This window comes from Odocoileus virginianus, chromosome 34 (assembly GCF_023699985.2).
Source record: "Odocoileus virginianus isolate 20LAN1187 ecotype Illinois chromosome 34, Ovbor_1.2, whole genome shotgun sequence".
In the NCBI taxonomy this organism is placed as follows: domain Eukaryota; kingdom Metazoa; phylum Chordata; class Mammalia; order Artiodactyla; family Cervidae; genus Odocoileus; species Odocoileus virginianus.
Window position 1 is genome coordinate 17170342 of NC_069707.1, and position 13442 is coordinate 17183783.

General features: G+C 42.7%; 1 protein-coding gene across 5 annotated transcripts in view; it reads right to left on the reverse strand.

Moving 5' to 3' along the window:
- Positions 1 to 1383: 1383 nt before the first annotated feature.
- The window catches only part of SASH1 (SAM and SH3 domain containing 1), a 188049-nt gene continuing 175990 nt past the window's right edge, over positions 1384 to 13442 (reverse strand). For all 5 annotated transcript variants that reach the window (XM_020878136.2, XM_020878138.2, XM_020878139.2 and 2 more), the window contains 4 exons: positions 12710 to 12823; positions 7762 to 8894; positions 5940 to 6071; positions 1384 to 4752 (listed from right to left, as the gene is read on the reverse strand). In XM_020878136.2, coding sequence (XP_020733795.2) covers positions 4489 to 4752; positions 5940 to 6071; positions 7762 to 8894; positions 12710 to 12823 — 1643 coding nt within the window. In that variant the 3' untranslated portion in view covers positions 1384 to 4488. The remainder of the gene's footprint in view (positions 4753 to 5939; positions 6072 to 7761; positions 8895 to 12709; positions 12824 to 13442) is intronic.

Sequence of the window (13442 nt, forward strand, 5' to 3'; positions counted from 1 at the left end):
CCCGTGGTCCCCTGATGCATGGATGAGTGGTCCAGACCTACACTTGAGTGAGCATCTATCCTCTTCTGCCTCTTCCGCCCTCATTCACACCCTCACACACACCCCTAGAAGTTTCCTCTGAGTCGATTCTCAGAAATAAAGTCAGTCATTATTACAATGAATTATTATCACATTATTACAGAATAAAGAAAGTCATTATTCTAAGATGCCCCCAAATAAGTTGTGTGGTGAGATGAGAACCGCCCTTCCCTTGTCTCCTTTTGGTAATCAAATTTATGTTCCTTATAACTTCTAAATGAATACAACATAAGCATCCACATATGAAGCCAAGTTATAACAAATACCAAGAATCCAATCAAGGTTTCTTAGGGATCATAAAAAATAATTATTTTCTATGAATTGAGCTATAGAATCTTAGGAGTCAGCTTGAGATAAACAAGATTTGAGGTTTATGATCAAGTCTTTAAAATAATACCTCACTTCAGAGGAACCCCAAACTCTAAGAATACATGAAATATCCCCCTTTACAAAATGGATTGGGCGAGTGGGGAGTAAAACCATGATTTGTAAGTAAGACTAATCATGGTAAAGCTACCTTTATTGAAATCCACCAGTGGATTTAGACTATTCTATCAAAATTCTATACATAACACAGCAATTCCATATGCTAAGTGAAAAGCTGTGGGGAAATGCTACATGGAAAAATGCTTATTCAGTTTTATTTGTAAACACAGCATTTCTGAAAAGGCACGCAAATAGTGGTTGTAATACTGACCTGTAGTGTGAGAAATAGGTGGCTGGAAGAAAAGGAGAGGGTTGCTTTTGGGTTTGCATCAAGTGCACATATTATCTACTCAAAATGTTGAATTACATACTTCCTCCTAATTAAAAACGTGTTTTTATATCAATTGCGATACACTAAGTTGAAAATGATTTTTGTCAAGTTGCTTAATTTCTAGGACATCCCAATCTAGAAGGTTTTCTCTCTCAGTGGAAGACTTGAATTGTTTCCATTTAACTATTGATACCTATGATACTGGGCAAGTCTGTGTGGACTCAAATTCTTCATTGAAAAAAAGGGCTTAGACTAGAGATGACTTCCAAAATCTCTTTCTGGGCTAAGATACTGTGATTATGTGACTTGACTATGCAATATTTGGAAAAGAAAACTGAAATAAGTTGTCAAAAGAGAATTTGAATGTGATAATGAGTTTTGGTGATATGGCAGAAATAATGTGGCAGTATAGTTGTATACAACTACTATTTTTGCAATACATTTCATTCTTTTTTTTTTTTAATACATTTCATTCTTAAACCACACCTCATTAATTCCCTTTCATTTCTACTCACCTTTGAAATACCTAGGGAACAACAAGAGACAGATTCAACTGAAGAAATTTATTTACTTTTTTTTCTAGGTACATAGATGACATAATTATAGACAAGTTTTGATACATAGGAAAACCCTTCTGTCCACCTCTTTTTGCTAAATGAATCATCACAATAATTTTTACAATTTTTAAAACAATACACAGCTTTCTTGGGCTGAAGCAATCGCAAGAACATATCGGTACTGGTATATTACAGCTACTTACAATGTTTAAGAACAGCAATGGAGAAAAATAAGTTATTTAAATATTGATTTCATATACAGAAAGTGCAATGTTGTTAGTTGTTATATAACTTGCTTGACAGTTTCTTGTTTCTCTATCAATTTAAAATCGAGATAATGTGGACTCAGACTTTTTTTTTCTGAAAATAATACAGTACACACATGCAGCATTGACTAGGTGAACTGACTTCTTTCGCTGCAATTATGAAAGCAAACTTTGCTCTGTCAGGAACTGATTTTCAACAGACTACTTATTTCCAATTTCACCCACACCTGGGTAAAGGAAAAGAGAAAAGGGCCTCTGACTAAGGCAAGGCCATGAAAAATCTATCTACTTCTTGGTTATCTGGGAATGTAAGTAGTGGTTGGGGCTGGCTGCATTTCCTTATAGAGAGCTTCAAAGAAAAAAATAACACACAACGGACGTGTAGCTACCTGAGCCAAACTGCCTCTCCAGGTTTCTCTTGTGCTTTCCTAAAACAACAGTGTTCACCCTTCCTCAACATTCTGCACCAAGTGCAATGGATGAAAACCGGATATTGCTGAAGCCGACCACCTGTCTTCCGGCATCCACAGGCGGCCGCAAACCATCTCAGTCAAAAGTCACACACAAGCATTCAGGCTTTTCTAAGGTCAATTTAAAAGTTTAAAGCAAAAGAAGACCAAACAAATACTAAAAGTTTACAAACAAAAGGATTTTAATAAAAGCACAATAAAGTAAAAATCACCTCATATCCCACAGACTAGGAAGCCCTTCCACTGAAAATGATTCATGGTCCCTGAATTTCACTTCTAGGCAAAGGCAATGATTTCCAAAGAAGAATGGAAAAAAAAAATGGTTTGGCATTCTTAAAAACTCATATTCAGAAAGTTCACTTTTCTGGCACCTCTTTTACATAAGTGAAAATCTTACGGTGAAAATGAACTAACATCAGGAAATTAATGTACGATTTTCCCTTCTCCTTTGCTCCTACGTATCACCTGACTATACGTGTGGTCTTTTAGCTCAGCTTCAACTCTGAGCAGGCTCTCTCACAAGTCACGCTGAGGCACCGAAAACGTGGGGTGAGGAGCCCGTCCATTTTAAAGCATCCTCTCCTCCACACGTGAAATCCCTTCCAACGACATAGTTACAGGAGAGCCTGCAGCCTCCTTACCCTTTTCATGGAATGTCACATCCCATAGGAATGTCATAATGGGCTGAGAGTTCAACAGAAATTCGGCTGTTTAGCTTTTTCTTCTAGTGTTCCACAACTTCTTACATGGCATCTTACAGAAGGTGACTATTATTGAAGAAATATATATTATTCTTTAAAATGCATACCAAAAGCATGAAGAAAAAAAAAATCACCTGAGAATGTCCTTGTCCTCAGAAATATGGATCCAGATCTATTTTAAAGCAAGCGGTAAAATGGCTTTGTAATTCATGAAAACATCTTTTCCCCCCTCTCGCCTGAGGGATATCATTTCTTTTAATGAGCAGATAAAATATTACAGCGCTTTTAAATCACGACTCAAAGCATTTCTACCGTAAGTGATCACACCCAATGCTTAAAATAGGGCTCATGATAAGAATGTAAAGGAAAATCATTTTATAAGCAACTGGAAACAATAATTTCTGTCTGCTAGAAAATCAGACAATAGATTAAAAGAGAATGCTGAGATCAGTTGGAAAAGAACTAAAAATATGCAATTATTTAATACATGGCCAATTGTAGTTTGTTTGGCTCCATAATTATATTTATATTATATTTAAGTGAATTACCTAAATAAGATGGAAAACAGTATTTTAACTGTAAAACCAAGAAAAAAATCTTTTAAAATATCTTACAAACTATGTCCCTTTAAAGAACATCTTCCTTAAATACTCAACTTACAATGACTTTTTGCAAAGGTGATCTGTTATCCAATGACCGAATTTTGGAATGGACATGGTCAAGATTCCAAGTCAATACTGTAGCACAATGACAAATATGCTAACACTAAACTGATGAAAATGAAAGATCATAACCTCAAACACACAAACATACTCTCACACATGACATCTTTGTGAATTTCAGCGAGCTTTTTACCAGATTTGTAGTTAGTTTAAAATCTGAAAGTCAACATGAATCCTGGCCTGATAAACACCCCTATAAAATAAGCCACGTCAGAGTGAGACAATTAGAAAAGCCCATTTCTGTTGGAAACATCCCACATACGTTAGATGGCAGTCTAAGCTGAGGATCTGGAACTACGGTTACAAGGTAGTGATCACTAGGTTAGATAACTGCTTAAAAGCTTACATTAAGGCAAATAAATGCTGATTTGCTAGAAAGCAATTATTAAAACGTCTCTTGTTTACCTAAAGGAGAATAGGGCTTTCTTTTTCCAGTGCAGCCAGATTTTCTTACTTTTGAACACATGAGCCTGGTCAATAGTGTACAATCACTCCCGAGGCTGTTACTTTGGCCTGGCTAAAGCCTGTCTGGGCCTCAGGAACCCTGCAGGGTGATGGAAGGGTGAGGAGCATGCTGAGAAACGGGACAGGCAGCCTCTCCCCCTGCCCCCTGCCCTCGCCCAGTGCACCAAGACAGACTGTGGGCAAAGCATTTGTGGCAAGTCAGCATCTTGGTTCTACTGTATCCTGAAAACAAAACTAAGTGCTTGTCTTTTCTTTGGGGAGGTCACAGAGAACCACACCAATTTCCCGGAGCGGGGCTTTTCTGGAGAAGAGAAGGTCATCAGTCCCGTGCCAAGATTCCGAGTTCTGTTGGCAACACACTGGGCCTTTCTCCTGGGTCTGGTCTGCATGGCCAGCCAGGGAGGAATTGCATCAGCATCATGAACACAGTGAACGGGTGGCTCTTGTCCAGGGAGGCCCATCTCGGGCCTGGCTACATGGCCTCGGGGCCTGGTGGCAGTTTGAAGAGTCTGGCTGCAGACACGAGCTTGCTTATGTGTCTCTCCTCTGTGATGCCAGCCTCCTGAAGGCAAGTGTGGGACAGAGAAGGCACTTGGCCCAGGGTGCTAAAGCCCGCCTCAGAGAGGGCACTGGCATACATGGGCAGACCGATGGAAACCAGCCAATCCGACACGGACGACACGCAGCCAGGAGACAGCGGCTTCCTGCAGATTTCTGTGAGTCCACCGCTTGGGATCTAGGTAAACAGAGAAAGCGATTTCAGCAGGACTTGACCGGTGCCACTGGAGAGCTCTGTCTTCTCTGCCTAAGAGGAGGGCTACTGAAATCTTACATTTAATACCACACTATCAGAAAGGGATAATACCATGAGATGTCAAAGCATCGAGAATTCTTTCTTGGCTTCTCAAGGTGAGACAAATCCTCAAGAAAGTGTCTGAGGTCCCAGAAGGTACTTGGAATTAGATCTAACCCCAATTATGTGTGGAAGTCTCCGAACTGTCACCATTTATGTTTCTGGCTATTTTGTCTCATGGTTGGTCACACTCTTCAATCAGTGATCCCTATAGTGACCGAAGAAGCAAACCTATGTGATAGTGTGAAAAAATAAGATACCCAGAAAAGCAATGATACTCATATAAAGTAGATTTTCTTCTGTATTTTGAATCTACATTAACATCCAGAAAATTAAGCATTTATTAAATTAAGCATTAATTAAAATTAATCAATATAATTATAAAGAATTAGAAATACAATAATAAATGTTGGCTAGGGCAGGGAAATGGACATTGATACTTGACTTCTGTGAAGGCCAAGTGAGATTCCTCTCAGAAAGGCAATTTACCACCAAATGTGCAAATCTTTGACATTTTCTGGAGTCTTAATGAAGCAAACTCTCTTGAAGGACTGTATCCTCAGAAATTAGTCAACAAAGTCTATAGAATTTATTAACCAAGACATTCTTCACTCAATTATTTAAAATAAAAGTTGGAAAAAAAACTAAAAGTCTTAACAATATGGAATTGGCTGAACTAAGACACACCTACCAGAACACTTTGAAATATGAACAATATAAAAAATTTTTCAGTAACAAAGAAATAGGTTCACAATCTGATAACTGAAAACATTAAAGTTTCCAAACTGTACATGTACTATTATACACATGCAGAGAAATAACTAAATGGATTTATTTTTCCCCCCACAGTGCTGGGATTATGGATAATTTTCATCTTTTTCTTTCCAAAACTGTGTTTTTAAAACTCTGCAGGCTGAATACGTATTACTTTCTCCCAGGTGTCTCCCTTTGATATCTTATAAGGAACCCTGGGCTACTCAGTGACTGCCAGCATGCCCATCATTAAGCCCTATAACTGAATGGACTTCAGAACTCTGGAAGAGAGGGGCCCTGAACCGCGGGCTGCTCACCGCCATGCGGTGCTGCTTCCGAAGCAGCTTGACCCGAATCTGGTCCATGTTGGTGGCGACATCCCTTTCCGGCTGGTCTAAGTCTTCTGCATACCTCTGTACCAGGGCCTCAGGAATCCCACAGCGGCCGTGCTGCGAGCAAGAAGAGAAATCTCTTAGCAAGGGTTGCGAGGATCTTTTTCTTTCTCCAAGAACAGCAAACATAAGGTAGGATAAGACATTTAGCTACAAGAAAGTAGGACCAACAGTTTAAATTTGAAGTGAATATATTTTCTTTAGTGTCAGGAGAACTATTTTAGAGAGAATATTTTACATCTTTATCTTTTAGGTAGTGATGAGCTCTGGAAATATGTCCTGAAAGATGGTTAAAGTAGAATACAATCACCCTCCATTGTGGGGTCCAAGGTCCTCACCTCACTCTATGTGATCACTTTGCAAAAGGCTACTGAAGGGCAAACTTGTGCTCTATAGATCATCTACTGTTGGTCCCTCAGCTACAAAGAGTTATACTAGGCCAGCATTTACTGTACAGTAGAATTCCCACTACTTTCCACTCAAAGGGATTCATTCACTAAATATTAAGAAGGCAGAGGAGGAGTATTTTATCATAAGGCATTCAAGGTCATAAGGCACTTATAACAAAGACTCTCAGGAATGCATCAGAACAATTCATGCATTTCTAGGACTAACATACAACTACATCTATTTTCATGCGTTTGTCCTCAAAGTTATTTTGATATTGGTAGGTCTACTCTGGGCTTCCCCAGTGGCTCAGAGGTAAGGATCCTCCTGCAATGCTGGAGACTCAGGTTCAATCCCTGGGTGGGGAAGATCCCCTGGAGCTGGAAATGGCAACCCACTCCAGTGTTCCTGCGGATAGATTCCTGCGGAAAATTCCACGGATAGAGGAGCTTGGCCAGCTATAGTCCACAGTGTCTCAAAGAGTTGAAAAGGACTAAGCGACTGAGCGTACACACACACAGTTCTACGTATTTGTGTTTTTTGCAAATGAGAAGTGAGCTTTCATTACAGTTCTCAATGTTTTTGGTACAATGGGGTATTTTATATAGTCTTTTATCCCCAGTTACCCATACAGATATCAGACAGTATAATTATTACATCTGAATGATGCTAAGTAGCTTCAGTCGTGTCCAACTCTTTGCGACCCCATGGGACTGGGGCCCATCAGGCTCTTCTGTCCATGGGATTCTTCAGGTAAGAATAGTGGAGTGGGTTGCCATTTCCTTCTCTAGGAGATCTTCCTGACCCAGGGGTCAAACCTGCATCTCTTTTATCTCCTGAACTGGCAGGCAGGTTCTTTACCCCCAGTGTCACCTGGGAAGTCCCATTTACATCTGAATAGGGCTCCACAGTTTTCAAAGTAGGTTTACATTTATCTTATTAACATTTGCTCCTATTAACACTTCTAAGAGGTACTTAGGAAGGTTATTATTAATTCAATTTTACATCCAACGAAAGGAAATGGGGATTTGTTAAAATTTAAATACAAAGATGTTGAGTAACACATGGAAACCGGAGCTTTGTTTCCGGACGGGTTCTAGTAATGACTGATATAGTTCTCCTGGCAAAGAACAGTTGGCCAAAATTAAATATAAACAAGTGAAGAAGAGAAGGGAAAGAAGAAAGCCCCCGAGGCCGTGTTTGCATTTAATCTGGGCATTGCGCTCCCCGTTCATCTGAACGCCCAGCGCCGGGGTGACAAGGGCCCCCTGCCCCGCCACTGTCTGCTGCCGAGGGCAATGACATGGTTCCTGCCTGGCACCCCCAACTTACGGGGCTGGGGGGCCAGGGCCTCGGCTACCTTATCAGAATAGGGCTCCTCGGTGAGATCAATGCCTTCCGCCCGCAGCTTGTTCTCGGTCAGCATCTCCAGGTCCAGCCCGCGGGCGCAGGAGACCTTCCTGGCCAGCGCGGGCCCGAGCCGCACGCCGTGCTCCTGGAGGCTGGCGCTCTCGGGCAGCTCTGACAGCCAGGGTGGTGGCCGGGTGCTCGGCGGGCTGCCCGGCTCCGGCCCCGGGGGAGGCCTGGCCACCACCGCCGCCGGGGGACAGTCGCTGGGGCCGCCGGGGCTGCCCTTTTTAAGCGGCAGGCCCGGTGCGTCGGGGCTGGGGGCACTGGGGAGACCAGGAGGGACAGGATGCAGCCCGTTGGCGAGGCGCTCCCTGCTCTTCTTGGCGGGAACGGGCGGAGGCTGGACGGGAGGTTTGGCCTGCGTTCTGGCCTCGGGGCCCCTCTGCTCAGCATCCAGGCCTTCTTTGGTGCCCACGGGGTGATGTGTTCCTTCGAAATCGAGTCCTTTCCTGTGACCCTCCAGAGGCGTCCGTGTTAAACTGGGTTTAATGGCAGGCAGGTGGGCGTCAAAGGTTTTGGGCAAACACGGAGGGGGGGATGTACCCCGTGAAAAAGGCCCCATCGGGACATCCAGTTTCTTAGTAGTCGTTTTCTGAGGTTCAGAAAATCTCTTGCTTTGGGTCAGTAGCAATGCATTGTCAACAGCAGAATCTCGTTTGGGGCTTGGAACCTTTGTGACGGAGGGGGCTGTCTTTTGTGGCACTTCAGGTACAGTCTGAGGGGAGGGTTCTGTCACCTCGCCAGGCACATCTTTCTCGGGCTCTCCTTGAAGGTTGTCCAGGGAGTGGGACCGGGGCCAAGTCTCCACAGTCTGGGGGCCCTCCAGGGTCTCACAGCTCCGGCAGATGGAAACGGGGAGACTCCTTCGGTTTTTATTCAAATCAGTCACACACGGGGGATCACAGCTCTTGGAGGCGAGAGGGGTGAGACCACCGCCCAGCCTCCCCTCCCCTCCCTGCTTCAGAGCGTCCACTGACTTCGTCAAAGGCAAGGTTGGGTAGTTGCCCAGCTGGTTCCTGTTGAAAGACTTCAGGCTGGACTCGGTTGATGACTTGGCAGAGAGGCCGGTTTTCCGAGTCTTGCCTACAAGGCAAGGAGAGGTTTTTTACAATCGCATCTTAAAAAGCGAATCAATCAAATTGATGTAAAAGGTGCGCGAATGTTATTGAAATCTCCAACTCCCATATCCCGCTGTGGAATTACACTAAGGACATAATATCACCACCGGTGATGTAGGGCTACTGTGGTTCCATTTTTATTTTTTAGAAAGTATTCTTAAGTCTTATTAAAGGACTCGGGGAAATGAAAGTTAATTGAGTTATGTGGAAAGAAAATATGCTGTGTCAGGCCATAAAATAAATCTAGGCCTAATGTCTGTTCACAGCTGTAGTTAGTGTGGAAGAAGGCATATCCACATCCCACTAAGGAACCACACTGATGGAATTTCTGATTAGAGTACCATTTCCTAAGACCACGGTTGCAAAGGGAACAGGTTCTTTACAGAGGAGAATCTCCAACCTCTGGGATCAAAGGCACCATAATTTGAGGTGGAGCTGATGTAATAATAACAGAAATAAAGTGTGCAATAAATGTCATGTGCTTGAATCACCCCCAAACCATCCCCCCCTCCATCCTCGTCCATGGAAAAATTGTCTTCCATGAAGCCGGTCCCTGGTGCCAAAAAAGGTAGGGGACCATTGCTTTAAATGGTATCCCCCCAAGGTTCCCTGGTGACCACTGAACCCTCAAAACTTCTTTCAAGCCCTCACTGCTTTGTGCTTTGTTCAAGTGTGTAAAATAAATGTATCCTGCAAACTGTCAGCCAATCCTGGTAACAACAAGTAAACAAGCTTAGGTGAGTCTACTGCCAGAGAGTCCGTAAGATACCAGTACGGTTCTGATAACCACTGAAGCAACAGACCTCATTAAAGTAAACTGTCAGGCTGATAACTAAACTTATCAACCAGTCAGTCTACTTACTTAACAATTGTTGACTGATGCTAACTGCTGCTTCTGCTTGATGAACAGTGTAACACTGACTGCATCTGATCCCAGACCACTTAAGACTCCCTTTCTGTTTGAGACAAGTAAGCCACCTGGAATTTCCTATGAATACCTCCGGGCTGTTAGGACAGGGAAACAACGAACAAGACTCACGGCCCTCGAATGGTCCCCTCCCTTGATATTACTCTTCCTCGGTCATGCAGCTGAGGCATTTAAGATACCGCTGCTCGTGTGGCCCTGACGAATGGTCTGCCTGGCAAATTGTTTTCCTTATGGACCTAATAGTTCCCAACACTCAAATGTTGGTTTTTATTGCGAAAAGGAAAGGACATAGGGACACACAATTTCAGTTTTATGGCTGCAGGTATTTTAGACGGAATTTATTCACCTCACACCGCAGTCAGCAGAGGCTAACTGGAAAGGAGAACGGTGAAGAGGTCAAAAGGAAAAGATCAGCACGGCGTTCATAAGGGTAAGAGAATCGTCTTTATTCAGAACATCGTGCTTTTGGAATCAGTGATTTTCAAAGCAGGAGGATCCTTTGTAATGACGCTTCACTTATAACCCAGAGCAAAGTTGAAGTGTGGAGGTCACTCAAGGCTGAGGCCCAGGCCCTCTACCGTGGCCAGCATCATTCACCCCACCAAGCACCCCCTCCAGGCCTCTGAGGCTTGCAGGATCCCAAAGATCATAGATAATCAGGGCTTCAAGCAGCATGAGCTCCCGAACCCGAAGTTACAAACTGCCCAAGAGGCACTGCTGCTGTAAACCCAGCGTTTCCTTCTCCACTCAATGAAAACACTTCCCTAGTAAAACCAGAACAAAATCGTGCAGCTTGGTTTCATATGTGAAAAAACAAAGGTTGGGAGAGGTAAAATATCCTTAACTATTTTGTGGATAAAGCAGAAAAGTTGGGGGTGGGGGGGAAATGTCAAAATCTAGCTTGAAAACATCTTACTTTCAAAGTGCTTAGTTGGTTTGAATTGTGGGCTTCCAGCAATTTCCTATCTACACTGAATACTTCTACTCTGCTTTTCAAAGTGAAATTGATGGTTGATACTATTGGTCCAAAGCCTGTTTACTGAATGTCTTTTATGTGCATTAAACTATGGAGGATATAAGTAAACCACTGATTCAAACTGAGTCCATCATTTGTAGTGGGTATGGGACCTACTCCACCAACTGAAAATACACATTCTCCAATAACTTCCAAAAACTAGACCATGAGGATGGCTGGCCTAACATGTGAAGTTTAGGGCAACATAACTCTGAGTCCCTAGTGATGCATGCTGTCTGAGTGGGAAGGAAGTACCATATTAGATGTGGGTAATTATATTCTTTCTGTCTAGCTGGTCTGAAGTTTTGAGATTTTTTTTTTTTTAACAAAAATGTAATCTTTAAGATTTAATCATGCACCCTTCATTCAGAGATCTAGCCTTCATAACAATGAAGCAATATTTGAATAAAGTCAGACTTTTCCCATTATTTTAGTATGAATTTAGATATTTTCCTACTGTAATGATGATACTGCTGGCATGATGTTTATGGAAGGAGTCATTCTGCTACTGCGGCCCCCAATCTGAACATCCAGGGCCAGCCCTGCTTAGGTTTACTGTATATTTAAGAAGAAAAACTGAGGTGATGGATGGTAATGGTCTTAAGAAACCAAACTTTCATGCCCTAGTTTTGTAACAATGTTCTCAGCCGGGCTTCTTGAAATTCTCATACTGAAATGAGAGACTCATGAACGACAATCCTAAGCCCTAGGATATTCCTGCTCCTCAGAACAAATAAGCAAACAAATAAGCAAAGAGATCTTTTATGGTATATGTTGCCTTTTTCCTTGTTCCCCAAATAGGTCCACCTTCTTTCATCCATTGATTTGTGAAGGTACTTATGATAACATATACAAACTAAATCCCTTCTGGCTTGGAAGTTCACCTAAGCCCAGATACCCTTGGCTGATGTATGATGACATTAAGTAGTTAAGAGTTTGGACTTGAAAATGCTTACAGTATTGGAAAATCAGGTCTAAAATATTGTTTACCATTCGGACTTCCCTGGCAGTTAAGTGGTTAAGACTCTGCCTTCCAATGCATGGGGCTCAGGCTCCATTATTAGTCTGGGAACTAAGCTCCCACATGCTGTGTGGTGTGGCAAAAAAAAAAAAGTCTACCATTGACTGTGAGATGATTATAAGCCAGAGAAGAGAAAAAGAGCTTCAGTTAATATTCAATTTCTCTTTAGCATCGTCACTTATAAAATATGCACTACAGGATTTGGGTGATAATTAGCAAATTGTATACACATCTAGCCCACCGCCTCATTCATAATCAGTGCTTACAAAATGCTAGGTATTTTTTATATATTACTACTTTGTTTAAGTCCCAGAACAAGCTATAAAAGAGAAACTCATATTAATGATTTCAGAGGTAAGGGCAAAGGATTGCTGGAGATGTAATTTGACCAAAGTCTTTGGCTATGCACTCCATGTCTCCCCACTCTAAACCCCCTTGACTTTTTTCATGGTCCAGAGGGAGGGCTCACCTCCGCGAGTTGCAAGACAATGGGGTCCCTTTCTCTAACACACAAGTTTAAGCTCTTCCCAGTTAGGTGCTACTGCAGGATGGAAGAGCAACCAATGAAAAGATCTCTCTACTCCTCTCTCAGTATCATCCATTGCCTAGGTTCTTGAGAGATGTTCCTCCAGCCTAAGGATCTGAATCAAGCACCAGTTGCCCTGGAAAAGCTCCTCTCCCTATTTGTAGTTTTCTCAAAAGCAATGGCTCAGGCTGAGGAAGAAATATAGTCATTAGCCAAAGCACAGACACCAAGAAATGGCCCAGAAGGCTTGCGTATGACCATGCAGTTATGATTATCTGTGCTGACAGTACCGTTTTCCAAGTTCTCACTGCTTTCATAGCATCCTGAGTCTCGTGGAGAGCATCCGCTCAAGCCCTGGCTGTCAACAAGCAGCTTCTCCTGGGATCCAGACTGGTCGCTATTACCTAGAAAAGATGAACACGTGGCATGGGATTGTAAGGGGAATGAAAAGCAGTTTTCAAATCCATCGCATCTCAATTTTATCCTCAGTTCTCACCATACATTTTTGAAGACTTAGTTTTGGAAGGAAACAAATTAAATGAGTGAGATCAGGATGTTTTCTTTTCAAATCAAGTATCACGGGACGATAAGGCTGGAGAGAGAGCACAGAGTTGAAATACATCAATACCTTCTAAGTCATTCGGAGGATAACTGGCCTCAGGTCAACCAGGGAAAGGAGAAATTCAGAGCATCATATCGAAAGTGGGGGAAAAGCAACCACAGTCCTTTCTGAGCGCTGATACCACCAAGCAGGAGCAGAGAGTGAATGAATGGCCTTTTCACAAGGAGGAATTGGGCTGTATGCTTTGTAGAGATCTAGAGGATTTTTGTTTCAATTTATTTGTTCCCACCTTTCCAAGTTTTGGAGCTGATATAAAAGTGAGACCTCCCTAGTAGAACAGTGGAGTAAGAATCCGCCTGCCACTTCAGGAGACACGGGTTCGATCCCTGGCCTGGGAGGATCCCACATGTTGTGTAGCAACTAAGCCCCTGCCCTACAACTACTAAAGCCCATGGGCCGAG